Genomic DNA, 20,569 nt, shown 5'->3' on the forward strand with positions numbered 1-20,569 from the left:
GTTATTATTATTAGTATACTGGTGGAGCAGTCTGTGGTGTCCTGTTATTATTATACAGGGGGAGCAGCCTGTGGTGTCCTGTTATTATTATTATTATTATTATTATTATTATACAGGGGGAGCAGTCTGTGGTGTCCTGTTATTATTATTATACAGGAGGAGCAGTCTGTGGTGTCATGTTATTATTATACAGGAGGAGCAGTCTGTTGTATCCTGTTATTATTATTATACAGGAGGAGCAGACTGTGGTGTGCAACATCTCTGTGACCTGTTTATCAGTTGTTTTTTTATATAGCTGTGAATAGGGAATGGTGAGAAATACACTTAGCATCACTTAACACAGGATATTTGATGTCATTCTGAACACAATAATTATCTTTTATTTTCTGGAATGAAACTAAATAGAGACCAAAGTTTTCAACAAAATTGCACCATGTGGTATCTGGGAAGCTGAGATTTCTTATCTCATTTATCCTTTGGTGAACAAAACAGATGCTGTCCCAGCTATGAGAATGTAAACTCAGGAGACAAACACTGTACAAAACCTCTTTCCTGAAAATGAGCTGGAGGCTGCTCTCGCGGCTCTCTTGGATTTGGGCGTTGTGCCCTCACAATACATTATTTTGTCGGGACTTCATTAACCAGTCTTATGAAGCTGAATCAGAGGAACTTAAGAAACATCATTATATTTATTCCTAGACAATTGGTGTTTGTGGAACCAGAGTCTTTATTAAAAGTCACATGAGCATGAGATCCATCCTGTACACTGATTGGCGTGTCACAGTGACATCACTTATATCTATAGTTGTGTTCATTCTAGCACCCTGCACCTGTTACAACCTGTGCAGTTCCTCTTTCCTGCCTGGGGTGTCGCTCTCTGCTCTGGTGCTTCTAACACATTCAGCTGATGCAACAATCGTCTGATATACAGACCAGTGTGTGCTAGAAGCATCAAAGCAAAGAGTGAAACCCCAGGCAGTAAGAGGAACTGCAGCAGGTAAGCAGCGGGTGTCTGCGGATAGGCGCCCGCTGTCACACAGTCCAGTGTCCCCAGGGCTGGGGGCTCCCTGGGGACGGCAGTGTAGTGGAGCCAGGTACTGAGCCTGCGCTCACACTAGACCACCAGAGATACGAGGCTGGAGCGTTATGGAATCGATCCAGCATCCCGGGGGTTAACAGCCTGCCAGGGGAGGGCGTCTTCCTTGTTCAGTACAGGAGGCCCCTCCCCCCACTACTCTCAGCGCCTTCAGAGATTCGGCGGGCTGAGGCAGCGTTCCTCCCCGCCTCTCTTGCTCTCTCCGGTGGCCATCTTGGATGCGCAATAAAGCTGGTTCAGGGTGCGGAGCCTGGGTCCCCCGTTACATACTTCTCTATTGTCCAGGTCAGCGTATGTAGCGCTATCACTGCCAGGCTGTTGGTCTGTGTAAGTGATAGTGTAATTAGTGCAGGCATTTCTGCATTGTATGTGACTTATGCTATCGCTGTGTGTTTGATACTCTCCTGTCAGCCATTTTAACTATCCCTATTTCGTCTACCTGTTCAGCCCTCTCGGTGCCAGTACTGTCAGGGTAGGAATTTGCCTCACAGTTTCAAGTGTTTATTACTGTGGGAGGATCACATACCACTATGTCCAGTGAGGACTCTGTGTCTATGGGTGCACCTCTACTATTTTCTGCTCTAGGTGTAAAGCAGGTGTGGGGGAGGGGGTGGTACTTCAGGATGGTATATGTACTACATGTTTGACCCTTCCTGGTACCTCTGCTGTACCCAGCACCTCACAGGAACCCCCATGAGCTTCTTTTGCACAAGCCTTGAATACCCTTGTGAATAGGTTAACAGCCCCCCCTGCGTTTCCCCAATTAGGGTTTGCACAGCAGGCGGTTTGCCCATACCCCCGTATTAGGGGTTCCGGGACAGATGGTGGTGGCGCAGTGTCCCCCTCAGCAGGGTCTTCTTCCGGTAGAAACTGTTTGGGCGCAAGACCTGCTAAAAGACCGCTACTGTCATTTCCATCTACACAGTTTGATGATGATTACGGGTCGTCTGATGATGGCGAGATTCTGGGTTTGTCTGTCACTGACAACCTCCGCCCCTAATTGAGGAGTAAGTCCAAAATATATATTCCAGGTCTCATACGGGTGGTCCGTACGGCCAAGCTTTGGGCAGTGTTCTGAGCGCTGCAACAAGCAAGACTCTTCCTGCAGGGGAAACCCGTGCAAGTCCAGTCAAGACAACGGCACCACGGTGGCTTACCTAAACCGTCAAGGAGGAACTCGAAGTCAAGTGGCTCTAAGGGAGGTATCCCGCATTCTGACTTGGGCAGAAGGCAATCTCCCAGCCATTTTGGCTGTGTTAATTCCGGGAGTGCTCAACTGAGAAGCGGACTTCCACAGCCGTCACGATGTACATCCGGGGGAATGGTCTCTTCACCAGGAGGTGTTTCAACTCCTAGTGGGCAAGTGGGGCCTTCCTGAAAAAGACCTCATGGCCTCCAGACAACCGCAGGCTATGGGCGTACGGATTCTGAACAAGAGACGCAGGGGCTTTCCTGGTGGACGCTCTGTCGGTACGGTGGACCTTCCAGTTTGCATACCTGTTTCCTCCGTTCTCCCTTCTGCCTCGAGTACTTTGAAAGTTAAAGCAGGAAGGAGGCAAGATCCTGCTGGTGGCTTCTGCGTGGTCCAGACGGAATTGGTACTCGGATCTTCAGTGTCTGTCCATCGACACTCCATTGCTGTTGCCTAAATGCCCGGACCTGTTGTCTCAAGGTCCTTGCCTCTACCCGGACCTGAGTCATCTGTTTTTGGCATACTTATTTTGAGTGGTGTCCCCCTAGAGGGTACGATCCTCAGGTGTTTCGGATATCCAGAGTGCTAGCTTTCCTACAGGCGGGCTTGGATCTAGGTCTATGCCTCGCCTCACTGAAGATGCATGCTTCTGCCCTGACTGTTTGGTTTCAGCGTAGGATTGCTATGCTGCCTCATATCCGCACCTTTATGCAGGGTGTCCTTCACATTCAGCCTCCCTTTGTCCCTCTGGTGGCTCCTTGGGATTTGGCTGTGGTTCTGAGGGCGCTCCAAGGTCCTCCATTCCGTGGATTTGAAATGGCTTATGACAAAGACAGTGTTCCTTCTGGCTATTGCTTGGGTCGGAAGAGTTTCGGATTTGGGGGCTCTCTCCTGTCGCCCCCCTCCCTTTTCTGATTTTTCATTCAGACCGGGCAGTTCTTCGGACCCGCCCCGGTTTGCGCTCTTGGGGAGCATATCGCCTAGTGGATACCTGCCTTAAGGGACGCCTCACAGTTCTGTAAACTGCACAGTAAGGTATCAGGACAAAGGCCCTCATTCAGAGCCGTACGCTCTGAGCAGAGCGCACGCTCTGAATGAGGGCCGTCCTCCATAATTATGGAGCGTCCCCCTGGACGCTCGTATAGCTGTGGGTCACCACCCACAGCCTGTACGAGCGTGCAGGTTGATGGCCGCGATGGTCGCGACCATCGCCACTGCGAGCCGGAGCCTGCGGTTGAGTTTTTCAACCGCAAGGCCCGGAGTGATTTTGGCTCTATCAGAGCCAAAATCACTCCCACTGACATCACTAGTGATGTCAGTGGGCCGGCTTCTGACGGTAGGCGTTCCCTTGGGAACGCCCCCGTCAGGGAGGCACGCCCCCGGCACGCTCACCAAACGGGGCGTGCTGTCAATCAACATCGACAGCACGCCCCCTTTGATCAGACACAACGAGCGAAGGAAAGTCCTTCGCTCGTCGCGTCTGGCGCATGCGCACGACGGAGCTCCCGCCGTCGTGCGCATGCGCAGTGCACAACATCGACCCACTTGCGAGCGGACAGCCGCTTGCGAGTGGGTCTGAATCAGGCCCAAAGTTCCTTATATAGCAGCTGTTAATGCCAAAGTGACTGTATCCTCCGTGGTTCTGATGGAAAGAAGTAGCCAGTGGAACACCTGCAATGTGCTGTGGCAGTAAGGTACAAGTAGAGCGGGGCTTAATATGTGATAATAACACACTAGGAAACGGATACGTGAAAACACAATGTGCTGACTTACAGCTCGGCACATGACTGCCAGGATGTGGATTGAAAGATCTACAATAAAAAGGTCGACAGTGTCTGTGACCGGACGCCTTTCGCCTAGGCCGGCCCTGGTCACGGGTTAGCGCTTTTGCACTCCCATTCACTGTCAGTGACCGCCTGTCACTGACTCCGCCCACTGCGCCGTGCGCGTTTAACGATGCTGCCACCACCAATCTCTACCATCGGCGTTTGGAACTGCTTATTAGGTACACTCAGGCTCCTGCCTCGGAACCTGGAACCGCTTCTGCTGCGTATGCGTTTGACTAGCTGTGGCCACACCCCCTGATTGGTGTCGGCAGAGGGCTTGAACTTGGAGACGCTGAGCTCTTACCCAGAACAGCCGGAGAACGGAATAGCGTTTGGCGCAATTCTGATGGTCGCAGGATTGAGATACAATTGAAGTCAGGCAAGATGTTTATTGCTCAAAGTCTTGAAGAAGACTCGTCCTTCCGGATGAAGGGGTACATTACATCGCATACAAGAATCTGATCAATCAGCAGCTCTTCTCCTCAAAGAAGTTACAGGGTTGTACACATACAGGGCTCACAGTCCCTCTTTTTATGTCATTCTTACACACAGCATCACAGGGGGCCAAATCCACCCCGTGTTCCTTCTAGCCAATCAGACCATATCACAAAACATAAATAAATACGTCTTACATTTCACAGAAATTAAATCAAGTTCCTCGTTACCACCCAAAAACATTTGGTTTCCTAAGCACAAACTGAGTTAGCATATACTGTTTCTGAAAAGGTAAATATAATGCAAATTCCTATTGCATTCGTCTTTTCACATGTCTGACTAAACCAGTTTGGGCTTTCTGAGTCTTATCACCTTCTAAGCTCTTACACAACATAGAAGCTTCCTAAACACAAACAACTTGTCTTTTACAAATTTGCTTGGTATCGTAAACAGACACACAGGTGTCTCCCTAGCCCGCATTTCAAAGGAAAGGCTTCTTCAGTCACCACCTAGCCCTCCACTGCCAGGCTAGGGTAATTACCATATCCATCCCTAGGTGAGGATGTCTAACCAGCAGTTTGTCTCCAAAGGTCAAGACATTTTACATTTCTATAAGTGCATTTAAACCCATATTACATACAAAAATATATTCAAACATGTCTATGAGGGGTATTCAATTTTTCTGGGATAAAGTATCGGGTGCGCGCCTGCTTTATCCCCGTATTCAATATCAAATCTACAAAAACGGGACCCAACAAAGTGGGATTTGCGATAAAATACGAAATTTTCCTTCAAAAAATTGTAGGACCCCACTAAAGCTGTAAAAACATAGGGGATCTCTATGGATACCCCCCTTTTTAGCCTGCAAATGAAAGTCGGGGATTTAAATAGCCGCAGCAGGTGCTTTTTTCCCAACATTGAAGAAGTGATGCAGAAGAGCACTTAGGTTATTTTTTTTGTTTTTTTAAGTGGTCCCATCAAATTTGGGGTACATGAAAATGGGTACTAGCATATTTTGATGTCCCTAAAGTAATTTTTTTTAAATTCTGCAACTGTGCACCTGCCGCTATAATTCTATTCTAGAATACACGTGCTGCATACTTGCAGAATAGCCCTGAACCTATTTCCCTAGTTTTAAACAACTTTTTCCCCTTTTTTTTTCACCCAAATTTTTTAATGAATTTTTTGGGGTGTCCCTATTTTTTTTTTTTTAACACAGTTATTTTTAAAGTGTCATTCCCAGGGGTGCAGGCTATTTTTTTTAAGCCTGCACCCCTAAACCCCAATTCTGCACTTTTTTTCGCCACCTATTCAGTGGTGAAAAGTTATCCCCGTTTTTTTTCAAAGACTTTTTGAACCTGCGAAAAGTCTTTGAAATTGAATACAGTGTAAAAGCAAAACCTGCGATAATGACGTCATAGGTGCGATATTAACGCAAAAACTGAGTTTTCGCTCCCATATTGAATACCCCTAATAGACTATACTACTCCACTTTATACACCAATGCATTGCAGATGGAGTGCTCTACCGCAAAATATGTGTATATTAATACAGTTTACTATGAACCATGTGCAGTGTGCTTTTATACTGTGTCCACTCTACCTGTTTCAGCGCTGGTCGCAGTGGGAACTGGCTCTCCCTGTCCCGCAGCGGCCATGACACACTCTACCTACACTCCCCCAGTGCAGCGGGTCCAGGCTACGGCCACAGTGTCTAAATAGACATCAGATTTTAGACAGTCAAAAGGTCGTCATGTAAGAAGGTCGACAGATACAAATGGTCAACAGGGTCAAAAGGTCGACAGTTTTCTACCCTATTCTTCACCCTATCCCTCCCCTTGGTGCCTAACCCTACCTGTCCAACCTTCTTACATGTCTATCTTTAGTGTGTCGACCTTTTGTCACTGTCCACCTATTGACTGTCTAACATCTGGTGTCTATCTAGGCATTTTTGACCTTTTTATTGTAGATATGTAGACCGGAGCCCAACGGAAAGGCTCAGCCCCCCCATGCTGATGCTGCGCAGCTGAGTTCTGTCTTCGTAAAACGCACTGTTTCTAATGTGGTGGGTTTAAGTAGGGCTGAGTCTCCTTGTTAATGTGATAGAGCGGAGCGCCTAAGCTGCTGTTTGCCAGTATAGTGAGAGTAAGCAAGGTTCAATCTTCGTGCCGGTGCAATATAACAGCTGTGTCTTTATAAGGTGCAATGATGATCCAGGTTAGATGAAGCTTTTACCTGTTTATCAGGTGTGTGCTAGGATGTAAGTCAAACACAAGTAAATTGAACACAAGTAGTCAAACACAAGGAGCTATTGGTTTATTGTATCACCTATCATTGTGTGCAAGAATTGCTTGGATAGCACAAGCAATCACCTAGCAGCAACTGCTAGGTTTGCCCTCTGCTTTATTGTGTCACAGGGCGGGGATGCAAGGGCATTAGAACTCGCACATGCACTGGGGAACTTTCGCAATGCTGGGGACTCGCGCTACACCTGTCACTCTTCCTCTCAGCCTGCATACTTTCTTACCAGCTCCTCATATTGCCTAATTGGTATAGATTACATGGATGATAGGTAACACATCCTGACACGGTAAGAGGAGGGGCCAAATTATATACCATCCTATTAGGTGTCTTTTTATAAACCTGTCTCTAGCTAAGTTTGAAGGAACGTTACCCACTGTAAGAGCTGCCATGAAGTACATCAAAAGTAATTTCTTCTTCTTCAGGGTCCATAGGCTCCACAGGGAGACCTAGAGGTGTAGATGGCTTAGACATCCGGATACCACGCAGTTAAACTCTTCAGCTCCCAGGATGCATCGGGCCACTCTCCCTATACCTCGCTCAGTTCTATTTGGTGCCCGGCCGGAGTCGGTCACCGTTTCAACGCAGAGGGGCTGCTGAGCAGCCTCAAAACAATTTTTATTTTACTAAAGACTCTTCAGAGCGGGCAGCGGCGGACTGTCCATAGGACGTCCACGCTGCCGCTCCTTCACCCCGCCGTTGCCGAGACGCCAGTACAGATCTGGGGATCTCGGCGGGACCCCGGGGTCTGTGTTTGCCGGACCCACTGGGACTCCCAGGGCTGCGGCCAGATGTACGGGGACAGGTAAGTGAAGCGGTGATCCGCGTGATTGGCCGTCTTTTCCTCCGGGTCTCAGGACGGTCCGGAGCTGACGGCATAACATTCCCTGCGCTTCCACTAGACCACCAAGGACTTGAAAGCTGGTATGGGAACCAGCATCCTGGGGGGTTAATTGCCGGCCAGGGGAGACAGCCTTCCCTGTTTTAGCGGCTCCTCCCCTCAGCTCAGTGCGCCTTTCCGCTATGGTCTGGCTTGGCTGAGCTGCTCGCCTCCCACAGGAACCCCCCCTAGGTCTCCGGTGGCCATTTTCCTTTCTTGGCTAGTCACAGCTCTCTCAGGACGTCGTGGAGCGCGGTCCCCCTGCATGAGTCTGTGTAGTTGAATTGTAGTGCCATTGTGCAGGAGTTTTTTTTTTAATTATATGCGACTTGTGCTAGCGCTGTCTCTGTGTCTTCGACTCATACTGTCAGACATATTGCTATACCTTTTCTTCCTTTCTACTGCCCTAACAGTACATGGTGTTGTCAGGGTGTTTTCTGATACCTCACATTTATTGCAAAGATCTGTGTATACACTATGTGCCTTTTATGTGCCTGTGTCCCTGCAGCTTCTTAAAGCATCAACCGGGACTAGTATATCTGATATACTCAGGGGTTGCATTATACTCGGTGCCATATTGTGTGCTTATATCTCTGCCAATATGTCTGCGAATGATAATAAAGTACACACGTCATGCAAGTCATGTGCGGCAGGTTTAGGTGAGGAGGAGATGGTACAAGATGGATTATGTGTAAAATGTACTAATCTTCCAGGCCCTTCTAATGTCTCGGTCCCTTTGCAGGAACCTCCTTGTGCTTCCTGTGCTCAGGTACTGACATCCATTGTGGACCGTTTGGTGGTACCAACTACTTTCGCTATAGGGTTCCCACAGCACTCTGTTATTCCCTCACAGGGGTTGCATCAACATGATACGGCCATGCAAGTATCTCCTGTGCTTCCACCATGGGTCGATACCTTCTCTAACTCAGTGCAGAGTCTGGCGGACACCTCCCCTGCTTTCCAGGCCATGTTGCAGGGAGACCCTGTAGGCCTGCCAAGCAGCACTTGCAGTCATCTCAGTCTACACCACATACCGAGTCTGAGATCTCGTCTGATGACGGAGAGATTGTGGATGCCTCTGACTCTCCTCCGCAGTAGGCGTAGACTAGGCCTAAGGTCATGTTACGCGCTTAATAAAGAGCAACAAGGAGCGCACATAAATATTTTCATCAATTTTAATAAGAATGTGTATTAATACATCAACATTTAAAAATACTTTACAATGTAAATCAGCAGAAACATACTGTCTCCTGCAAACAGTTATCACTTATCTATTGCTCCTATAATAGATGCTGTAGTGAAAAAAAGAAGAAAAAAAGTCCACCTTATAAAGGCCCAATGCAGGGCAGCTATTCAGTATTGTTCAACAGCTGATCGTCTATAACCCTTGTCTCCAAGCAAATGCCAAATAAAGCACCTGACTCAATCTCCTTTTGGGGAGATGTAATATCCAGACCCAAATGCCCATAAGGTATCGCAGTGTTAAAGAAGTAAGCTTTAGTGAGGAGCACTTTCAGCTCTCTCATTCCAATCTTACCACTCCTTAGTACATAGTCAGTGTGGGTTCATTTCTCCCCATTGGTTTGATACTGCGAGGCAGACTGACTATGTCCTGCAGATATAGGACCTCATTCAGAGGCGGTCGCAAGAAGCGAGCGCTCGCTCTGAATGAGGGCGGCCGCTTGAATTTTCTAGTGCCGCCTCCTTGTCGCAAGCTAAGCTGTGGGTTACCACCCACGGCTTGAGCGACCGACCAGGTTGATGGTCGCAATGGTCAAGACCATCGCGACCATCGGGGCTTGCGACGAGACCCTAAGGTTGGGTCTCGGCAACCGCAAGCCCCAGGGAGCTTCCTGCTCTGACCGAGCAGGAAGCTCCCCACTGACATCACTGCTGATGTCAGTGCGGCCGCCCACAAAACGGCAGGCGTTTGTGAAACCACCCCCCCGCCACGCCTACAAAACGGGGCGAGCTGTCGATCACCATCGACAGCCGCCCCTTTTGTAGTGAGCTCCTGAGTGAGAGAATTTCTCTCTCGTTCCGGGGCTTGTGCACGCGCAGTGCGGCCGCTGCGCGTGCGCAGGGCCTAACCATCAACCCGGTTGCGAGCGCTCAGCGCTTGCGACCGGGTCTGAATGAGGGCCATAGTCTCTAGGAGGGAGTATACAGGTGGTCACACTTCTCCGGGTGGTAGCACACAGGGTAGAATAGACGGCTGTAGCCCTGTCTGTAGATAATAGCAAATAGGCAGAGTGTCCTATCTGGAAAGTGTTTATAATTTGTATGCGCCCGATCTATATATGTTATATATTGTTGCTTAATAAAGAGTGCTGCATTACCAATGCCCTCCATATCTACCCTTAACCTACGGATAGGAAGGTAGAACTTTACCTGAAATTGCTTTATTCTCTTTCAGGAGCAGCCGCCCGGCTGTCCATGGCTATCTCATGGGTGGCCAAGGCTATGGAATTTTGGGCAGACTCCCTTGAGGACTTTTTTCCTACAGATGTTCTCAGAGATCAGGTGACATTAGTGGCTGCCGCATATATTAACAAAGGTGCTTTGGATGTCAGTCTATTGACTTCCAGGATTTCAGCTGCTGCTGTGTCAGCTCGCCGTTCCTTGTGGCTGCGCTCCTGGAGGGCAGACGCTGATTCTAAGAAGGGCTTAGAATGCTTGGCTTATAACGGTGAAATCTTGTTCGTTCTGGACTTAGGCAAGATGGACTTAGACAAGATTGTGGACACATTGGCAGCTGCTAAGTCAGCATTTCTGCCTTCTACATCTACTACTACGAGACCACGGACCTCGTCCTTTCAGCCCCAAGGGAAGCCTAAAGGTCAAGCCTGTCCTCTGCAGTCAGTCCCCAAAGAGACTGTCAAGCACAAGAAACAGCCCTGAAGTACAAGACGTCCAACTTCTAAGTCAGAAGACAAACCCCCAGCCTGACGGGACGGGCCTCCCTCTGGGGGATCCCAGATTTGGAGGCTGACTTCTTCAGTTCGAACAGTGCTGGTGTCAGACAACCACAGACACTTGGGTAAGAGAAGTGGTCTCCCACGGGTACGCCCTCTCATTTCTCAGAAGGCCCCCCACCAGTTCTTCTGCACAGGCCCTCCTTCAGATAAGGACAAGACCTTGCAGATTCAAAGAGCCATTCAGACCTTGCTGCAAGCAGGGGTCATTTTACCAGTCCCATTACATCAGAGAGGGACGGGTTATTGTTCTGCTCTATTTCTGGTCCAGAAGCCGAACGGATCTCATCGGCCTATACTCAATCTCAAATCCCTGAACAAGTTCCTCAGGGTGCCTCGATTCCGGATGGAAACCCTACGCTCCATCATTCTGGCTATGGAACCTGGGGATTTTATGGTATCACTGGATATTCAGGATGCATACCTACATGGACTGATTGCGCTCTCTCACCAGCATTATCTCAGGTTTGCTATACAAAAGCAGCATTTCCAGTTTCGGACTCTGCCTTTTGGCGTATCTAATGCACCTCGGGTGTTTACCAAAGTTATGGCTATCATGGCGGCCCACCTGCTGGGACAGGGTGTCCGACTGCTACCTTACCTGGACGACCTCCTGTTGTTGGCAGGGTCTCCAGAAGTAACAAGGTCTCTGCAGCTAACAATTTCTGTTCTCCAGACACACGGGTGGTTAAATCAATTGGAAGAAGTCATCCCTGACTCCATCCCAGAGGATGCTCCGTCTGGGAGGATCTTTCTGACTGCAGACAAAATCTCCAGTTTACAGACACGAGTACGCAGATGCCTCCACAATCGAGTATCAATCCACTCAGCAATGCAGGTTCTGGCTTCCATGGTATCGACATGGTAGAATATGCACTTGTTTAATTCCAGGCCTCTGCAGAAACTGATCCTCTCCAAGTGGAACGGATTACCCAATCTAATAAAGCACAGACGATGGTGCTCTCTCCGGAGGTGCATCTGTCCTTTGCCTGATGGTTGCAGACAGACCGTTTCACTAAGGGACGCCCCTTTTGGATTCCGGACTGGGTAATCCTGACGGTGGATGCCAGTCTCCAGGGTTGGGGCGCAGTGACCGGTCCACACTCTTTTCAGGGTCGTTGGACAGCGGTGGAAATGACCCTGGCAATTTAATATATTGGAACTTCGGGCTGTATACCCAGGCCCTCAAGCTGGCCAGGCACATACTTCGCGGGAAGCCCGTGCAAGTTCAGTCAGACAACGCCACAACAGTGGCTTACATCAACCATCAAGGAGGTACTCAAAGTCAGATGACAATGACAGAGGTGTCACACATTCTGACGTGGGCAGAAGGTCATCTCCCAGCCATATCAGCAGTGTTCATACCGGGAGTTCCCGAATGGGAAGCGGACTTCCTCAGCCATCATGAAGTGCATCCAGGGGAATGGTCTCTTCACCAAGAGGTGTTTCAACTCCTAGTGGACAAGTGGGGCCTTCCAGGCGTGGACCTCATGGCCTCCCGACACAATCACAAACTGCCAGTGTACGGGTGCAGGACAAGAGATGCCGAGGCGATCTTGGTAGACGTTCTGTTGGTAAAGTGGACCTTCTAGTTTGCATACCTGTTTCCTCCAATCTCCCTTCCTCGAGTCATTTGGAAGTTCAAACAAGAAGGAGGCATAGTCCTGCTGGTGGCTCCAGCGTGGCCCAGGCGTCACTGGTATTCAGATCTTCAGTCTCTCCATCGACACTCCATTTCTGTTGACTCAACGTCCGGATCTGTTGTCTCAAGGTCCTTGCCTTTACCCAGACGTGGGTTATCTGTCTTTGATGGTGTGGCTCTTGAGACATCCCTCCTAAGGTCCAAAGGATTATCAGCTCTGTAGTAAACACTATGCTCAGAGCGCGTAAGCCAGCCTCTGCTTGGATCTATCACAGAGTGTCGCTGACCTATTTTCAGTGTTGTCGTCCCAGAGGTTACGGTCCTCTGGTGTTTCGGATACCTAGGATTTTGGCTTTCTTACAAGCGGGATTGAATCTCGGTCTCTGCCTAGCCTCACTAAAGGTGCATGTCTCTACCCTTTCAGTTTGGTTTCAACACAGGATTGCTCCTCTTTGGATATTCACACATTTCTACAAGGTGTCCTCCAGATTCAGCCTCCCTCTTCCCTCCAGTGGATCCTTGGGATTTGGCTGTGGTCCATCGGGCCCTCCATTTGAACCCCTGACTTCAGTGGATCTCAGATGGTAAACAGCTAAGACTATTTTTCTTCTGTCCATAGCTTCTGCTAGAAGAGTGTCAGACGTAGGGGCGCTCTCCTGTCGCTGCCCAATTCTGATATTTCACCAAGATAGGGCGGTACTTCGGATTCACCCTGGGTTCCTCCCATAAATGAGGAAATTATTGTACTGGCTCTTCAGTCTCCAGACCTCTTAGCAGGTGAGGCCTCATTGGATGTGGTCTGGTCCCTCAGGGTCTATGTCAGTGTTGGCTAACCTTGACACTCCAGCTGTTATGGAACTACATAACCCAGCATGCACTGCTACAGTTTTGCTATTAGGGCATGCTGAAACTGTGGCAGGGCATGCTGAGATATATAGTTCCACAACAGCTGGAGTGTCAAGGTTAGCCAACACTGGTCTATGTGGTCCGTACCAGTTCCCTTCGGTAATCGGATTCCTTGTTTGTTCTCTACGGGTTTCACAAGAAGGGATGGCCAGCCAATAAATGGACATTGGGTAGATGGATTCGTATGACGATCTCTGAGGCTTACACTCATGAAGGCTTTCCTGTTCCACCTTCTGTAACTGCTTATTCTACTCGGTCTGTGGGTCCCTTGTGGGGAGATCGCTGTGGCGCCTCGGCTGTACAGCTTTGTAAGGCGGCTACGTGGTCTTCTGTCCAAACCTTTTTGAGGTTTTATGCCTTTGATACCTTCGCCTCTCCGGATGCTTCCTTTGGCCGCCGGATTCTCCTCTCAACACATGAGCGTCCCCACCCTTAAAAGGACTGCTTTGGGACATCCCCAAGGTCTCCCTGTGGAGCCTATGGACCCTGAAGAAGAAAATGAGAGTTATGGTAAGAACTTAACTTTTGTTATCTCTCTTTCTTCGAAGTCCATAGTGCACCCACCCTGATGCACTTGGCTTCAGATGGACTTCGTTCTGGTTTTCCATCTCCTTCTATGTGAGAATGTGATTCTTGTGTGTTCCAGACTTCCTTCTCTCTTTTATCCTCCTCCAGTCTTTGCTTATTACGAACTGAGGTGTCTCTGGCTCAGGAGCGGGGTATAGGGAGAGTGGCCCAGTGCATCCTGGGAGATGAAAAGTTTAACTGCGTGGTGCCCGGACGTCCAAGCCATCACCTACACCCCAAGGTCTACCTGTAGACCCTATGGACTTCGAAGAAAGAGAGTTAACAAAGGTAAGTTCTTACCACAACACTCATTTTTCAGCTACATAATCTGCTGTTTTCTCTAATATCCAGTTGGGGGACTCCGGATACTATGGGGTAGAGAGTGTGGTGCAGAGATACCAGTAGGAGTACGAGAGTTTCTGGGTAATATAAAGTGACCATGCTCCTGACTCTCACAGAATCCAATATCCCTCAGAGGACTGAGAGAGAGAGATTCATAATGTAAGTGCAGATATCCAATATTTCATTACTTGACCTTTGTGCGTCTAGTACACTATAAATTTTCTGTCTAATCTCAATTAATGGAACAGAAATTATATTATTTTATTATTTTGTGGATTATTTAGAGTGAAGATCTGACTGATATTAAGGCAGAAGATATAGAGGGAGAAGAAGAGACGTGTGTGACTGGTATGAAGGCAGAAGAAACAGAGGGAGAAGAGCTGTATATGATGGGTGATCAGCAGTGTAATGAGGAGGAAATCCCTACAGATGTCAGCACAGGTGAGTAATAAACACTTATTACAGAAAGAGTCACATTCTCTCTGTGCACCATGTTTGGTTTCATTTTAACCAGTGTCATAAAAGGTGTTTGTATGTTCTCTCAGTTTTTGCATGGATTTCATTCCCCAGTCCAAAAATATACTAGTCTTTTAATTGACCACTGACACAATGCACCTGTGTGTGTGTGATGGTTTATAGATAGTAAGCTCCAATGTGTAAAGGACCCATGTAAATGACTACATATCTTGTATACAGAACTAAGATTGGCTTTTTATAAGTAAACAATAATAATTCAGTCAGTACAATAATATCTTATTCTACATCCTCCTCAGCCCCTATTATACTCCTGCTCTCCCCCTCACATCATGTCACTGTGTGTTACCAGCCCAGAGATCTGACCAGTCTCCTCCCCACACTCTCTGGTGTATCTCATACATCAGGATCCATAAGCCCCTATTATACTCCTGCTCTCCCCCTCGCATCATGTCACTGTGTGTTACCAGCCTAGAGATCTGACCAGTCTCCTCCCCACACTCTCTGGTGTATCTCATACATCAGGATCCATAAGCCCCAATTATACCCCTGCTCTCCCCCTCACATCATGTCACTGTGTGTTACCAGCCTAGAGATCTGACCAGTCTCCTCCCCACACTCTGGTGTATCTCATACATCCGGAGCCATCAGCCCCTATTATACTCCTGCTCTCCCCCTTACATCATGTCACTGTGTGTTACCAGCCCAGAGATCTGACCAGTCTCCTCCCCACACTCTGGTGTATCCCATACATCCGGAGCCATCAGCCCCTATTATACTCCTGCTCTCCCCCTTACATCATGTCACTGTGTGTTACCAGCCCAGAGATCTGACCAGTCTCCTCCCCACACTCTCTGGTGTATCTCATACATCAGGAGCCATCAGCCCTATTATACTCCTGCTCTCCCCCCTCACATCATGTCACTGTGTGTTACCAGCCCAGAGATCTGACCAGTCTCCTCCCCACACTCTCTGGTGTATCTCATACATCAGGAGCCATCAGCCCCTATTATACTCCTGCTCTCCTCCTCACATCGTGTCACTGTGTGTTACCAGCCCAGAGATCTGACCAGTCTCCTCCCCACAATCTCTGGTGTATCTCATACATCAGGAGCCATCAGCCCCTATTATACTCCTGCTCTCCTCCTCACATCGTGTCACTGTGTGTTACTAGCCCAGAGATTGCTAAAAACAACTAAAACGTACCCAGCTGTAGATAAAAAAAATTAACCTGCAGCAGTTTAAAAGAAGGTAAATTGTAAACCCACCATATATAATCAAGAGGAGTTAGATCAAACTGCGCTGGTATAAAATGACGTAAACATATAATCAATAAAATCACTTCAATTGAAAAACAAAGCACCAGCACACACACCGGGGACCCGCAGCCGGACGCCGGGGAAGGAGCACGAACGGTGCTCAGAGGAAAGAGCAGCTCCCTGTTACCGCCACTGCAGGAGTCCACCGGCGGTGCTGACAGCGGTTGCCCAGGTCATCTCCACTAAACCACCAAGGCACAGGCAATGGGGCACTTCATTAGAAGCAGCCATTGCCCTGGGGGATCAGGCTCTCCCCATGCAGCCCCTCCCCTGCTCCCTCACTGCGATAACCATGTCACAGGGAGTTTCCCCCCTTTCTCTCCCCTCCCAACTGAGACACTGAGCAGCCATTTTACCCTGTGCCGCCTTCAGTTAGTCTCTGGAGAGCAGTAAAAAATGGCTCCTGTCTCCCTGTATACCTCCTCCTCTGAGGTCTGGTCATACATTTAGCTCCTTCCTACCGAACGGGGTTTGGATTGTTGAGCGTTAACTGCTCATTAATACAGTATTGAATGTTTCTGTGTGCAGGTATTTGTGTTCATACATTTTATTTCTACATTTTCTTTTGACAGTTTAGTAAATCCCCGTCTGTAAAGCTCTGCTTATTGTGAGGTGACCTTTGTCTATCACATACCGCAGCTAGATGTACCCGCCTGTTTTAACTGGATAAGAGCTGTTCTTCGCTTCAAGGTTGAGGTCTACGGCACTCCATCCTGAATACGCCCGATGTTGTCTGATCTCCGAAACTAAACAGGGTCAGGCCTTGGTTAGTACGTGGACTGCCTGGAAAACCAGGTGCAGTAGACTACAGACCTTTAAAGCTAGCGCTTCGGTCGGGAGACGGTTTTGCGCAGCGTGTGAACCTTCTAGGCTCCTCCAGGTTTCTAAGCTCCTTGCATCCTTCAGTTCGCCTAGTCAAGAACACTGCCCTTCCTAGTCCAATTATGGCATCCCTTGGGATCCATCGGACAGGACACTGGAACGTTCCTTTAAAAGCGACTTATATACTGCAGATCTGATTGCGCATCCAGCTCTGACTTCTGCTTATTTAGCTGTAGCCTTTAGAGATTGGACGGATGCTCTTTAGGAAAGCCTCAGCTCCGTTTCCCATTGGAATGAGCTGCGTCAAGTGATAACAGAAGGTTGGCCTCTTATATAGAAGAGGCAACAATAGCTACTGATGTGCTGACTTCGGGTGACAGCATCCTTGGTGGCTGTTAGGCGAGCTCTCTGGCTTAATTTCTGGCACTCTGAGTCAGACTTTAGAAAGGCCATAGGGGCTCTTCCGCTTTCAGGTCAGGGCTCTTCCACTCGCAGGTCATTCGCTGGGATCCTGTTATGACTGGATGGTAGCCACAATGAAGGCATCCAGGACGACCTTCCTCCCTTTTATGACTTAGGTTGTGATCGTCTAATTTCACTCCTTACCACGGAGGGAAGGATCAAGGGCCAACCTTTCTCAGGGCTCTGGGTTACTACTGACAGACTTGCGCTTCACTAGGCAGACCTCCATCTAGGGCAGGGGTCTTCAAACTTGGCCCTCCAGCTGCTGTGGAACTACACATCCCAGCATGCACTGCCACCTTTTAGATATAACAGCATGCTAAAACTATGGCAGTGCATGCTGGGATGTGTAGTTCCACAGCAGCTGGAGGGCCAAGTTTGAAGACCCCTGATCTAGGGGGTCCTAGGGTAGGAGGACGACTTTTGATGTTTCCATTACCTGGAAGGCGTCCGCGTAGGATACCCGAGGTGAGGTTTTCTCTCCTGGGGCTACGCCGTAACCTCTTCAGATGGAGGATGGTCCCTGTGGAACAGGCCCCACCAATGGCTCACACCTTCCTTGATGGTTAGGTTCTTCCTCTTGTGGTCCAGGCTTCCCGCTTAGACTGGGGCCGTCCCCTTTGGGATTCCACACAAGGTCTTCCTCGCCACCGATATCAACAACCTTACACGGTCAGTGAACAACTTTCATGAGCCAGGTGCCGATCAACTTTGTGGATCTCCGAACAATCTTCAGAGCTATCGGCCTGTTTCAGCTGCTCCTACAGCATAGTCTAGTCCAGGTTCAGTCTTACAATATGAGTGCCATCGCCTACATAAACCAGTTGTACTCGCAGTCACGGTGCATTGAAGAAGGTGAATCGTGTTCTCATGTAGGCAGTGTGTCAACTTCCAGATCTGTCAGTAGTCTTCCTCCCCAGAGTCTTAGTTGGGGAAGATAGCTTCCTAGGCCACCTGGGCATCTACCCAGGTGAATAGGGGCTTTGTCCAGATGCCTTTCGGATCCTAGTTCCTTTCTGGTGGTGGCCGGACATCATCTTGGTGGCATCTCACCACGAACACAGACCATCGAGGTACTGCTCCAGTACCAGGGTTCCGGGAACCCTTCGGGTAGACATCTTGCCTGCTCAGCAGGAGTTCCTTCTCTTGTATGTCTTCCCTCCGATTTTGTGGATTCGCGGGTCCTCCACGGGCTGCAGTGGGAGGGAGGCATGGTAATCCTGGCTGCCTTCTATGGGCCTTGGTGAGCTTAGAACGCAGATCTTCTATTAACACTTTGCTGTATCCACCTTGAGGCTGGATCTTCTGTCTCAGGGCCCGTGCTTCTTTCCAAATCTGGCCCGTAACGTTGCTCTTGACTCTGTCTTGACCACTTCTGGGTTCTCCAGGTCGGTAATTCGTACTATGCTGTATGCCCGTAAGTTCTCCTATGCATGACTTTGTCACTGCTTGGGCGAATTTACTTTGCTTGAGGTTCCGATTGGAATTTATTTCCCAGAGGGTTTCCCTCTTTTGGGTCCTCTCCTTTCCACAGGTGGGGCTGGCTTGTTCCTCCGCCTCTCTTCTTGGAAGTTGCAGGTTTCCCCACTTTCTGTCCTCTTTAGAGACAGTTTGCTTTGATGCCTGGCCTCCCGACTTTCCCTCAAGGTGTTCTCCTCGGACGGTGTTGTTCCTCAGATCCTTGGTGCTTCAAGCTCTTCAGTCATCGCCCTTTGAGCCCTTGGGCTCTGCTGACATTAGTTGGCTTACATGGATGACCGCTTTCCTGCTCCCGGCGAGTGTTTCTCTGGGGCGCATTTTCCTGTCCCTTCCCATGGTTTTTTTTTACTGGGACCGTGCCGTCCTTTTAAATTTGCGTAGGCTTCCTTCCTTCAGTAAAAAAAAACAGCTTAAAAGTAAAAACTAGAAACTGAAATCCTGGTGCTAATTGGATACAAAATTTAAAATAGATATAATAATGGTTATAGTAATGCTGTAAGTTCATATAGCCAGTACTCTTCTGGCAACAATATTAATTTAACCAAAAACTCCCAGTGAACTGCGCAAAAACCATAGATTCCATGTATAAATATGTTGGATTGACACAAAGCTTCCTTCATACGAAAGACTTATTAAATAAATAAATACAACACATATACATATAATATCTAAATGGCTGATTCACCATAAAGAGCCTACTTCTCTAAAAGAATAAATATCCAGCCAGTGTAACCTGGGGAATAAAAATGGTTACATCCAAAGTAACAAAGATAATACTGTAATGTTCACCAGCTGATCAGTATCAATTATAAGTGAAACAGTGTCTCTTTAAATGTCTTCCATAGGCAGAATTAGTAACTTATGTTCACCGGCTTGATGTAAATAGAACACGGAGTTCCCAATAGCAATTTAGTATCTTTGAATACTCGCAACAATCAGAGTAATACACGTGCTGTTATGCGAGAGGCCTGCAGTACCTCTCACCTCTGTAGGTCCAAGTAGTCAAAAGCGGAATGTGTAGTACACTGTATAGCATAAATTGGCATCCAGTACTCACACTACCCGTGTTCCTCTCAGCGCTGTCCGTCACAGAGTTAGTGGACACGCTGGATCTGCACCCACTCGTACCTCCGGTATTCGCTCGGCCACTAGCGTGTCCAACCTGCCTACTCCCGTCAGAGTGGGGAGAGGTATACACGCTGTGGTGGCTGGTGTACACGTGTAGCTCAAGTTGTTGAGCTCGTATAGCCGGAAGGAGCTCTCCTGTGTGTAGTCTGGGAGCTCATGTGCTTGTACCCTGGAAAAAAAGTCCCCGTAAATTGAGGCAGAAGCACAGTGTTGCAGAAGCAATTGGGAAATGCCGCCTCTGTAGGTAACAAGAATAGACAGGTAGTCCTTTAATCGACGCGTTTCGGTCTCATCCAAGGGCTTTTTCAAGATCAGTACAAGAGACGTCAATATAATAATAAATCCCTGATCAGTTTGATGAGACCCCATGTGATATTACCCATGACTTTCCTTGTGCACGACCACATGTCATCATACCCATTTATCTTCCTTGACTATTATTAAGTGACTGATTTTGTCAATATACTGTATACTTCCCATCACAACACACGTCACACGAACTGCACTTGTCACACAGTGATTAACCAACTGGCAGTCTGAGGGCATGAGCCATGCACCATTCCCCTACCCTGTCCTGCTGCCTCCCCTGCTCTGTGCCCTGCACCATTCCCCAACCCTGTCCTGCTGCCTCCCCCGCTCTGTGCCCTGCACCATTCCCCTACCCTGTTCTGCTGCCTCCCCCGCTCTGTGCCCTGCACCATTCCCCTACCCTGTCCTGCTGCCT

At 48.6% G+C, this 20,569-nt stretch overlaps 1 protein-coding gene across 3 annotated transcripts in view; it reads left to right on the forward strand.

Moving 5' to 3' along the window:
- Positions 1–20,569, forward strand: part of LOC148443061 (uncharacterized) — a 100,995-nt gene that overhangs the window by 75,228 nt on the left and 5,198 nt on the right. For 2 of the 3 annotated variants that reach the window (XM_088463279.1, XM_088463280.1), the window contains exon 2: positions 14,446–14,602. In XM_088463279.1, the coding sequence (XP_088319405.1) occupies positions 14,512–14,602 (91 nt within the window). In that variant the 5' untranslated portion in view covers positions 14,446–14,511. The remainder of the gene's footprint in view (positions 1–14,445; positions 14,603–20,569) is intronic. The other variant, XM_088463281.1, reaches the window with a different exon arrangement.

Source organism: Taudactylus pleione, unplaced genomic scaffold, assembly GCF_031769625.1.
Source record: "Taudactylus pleione unplaced genomic scaffold, aTauple2 ptg001337l, whole genome shotgun sequence".
NCBI classification, from domain to species: domain Eukaryota; kingdom Metazoa; phylum Chordata; class Amphibia; order Anura; family Myobatrachidae; genus Taudactylus; species Taudactylus pleione.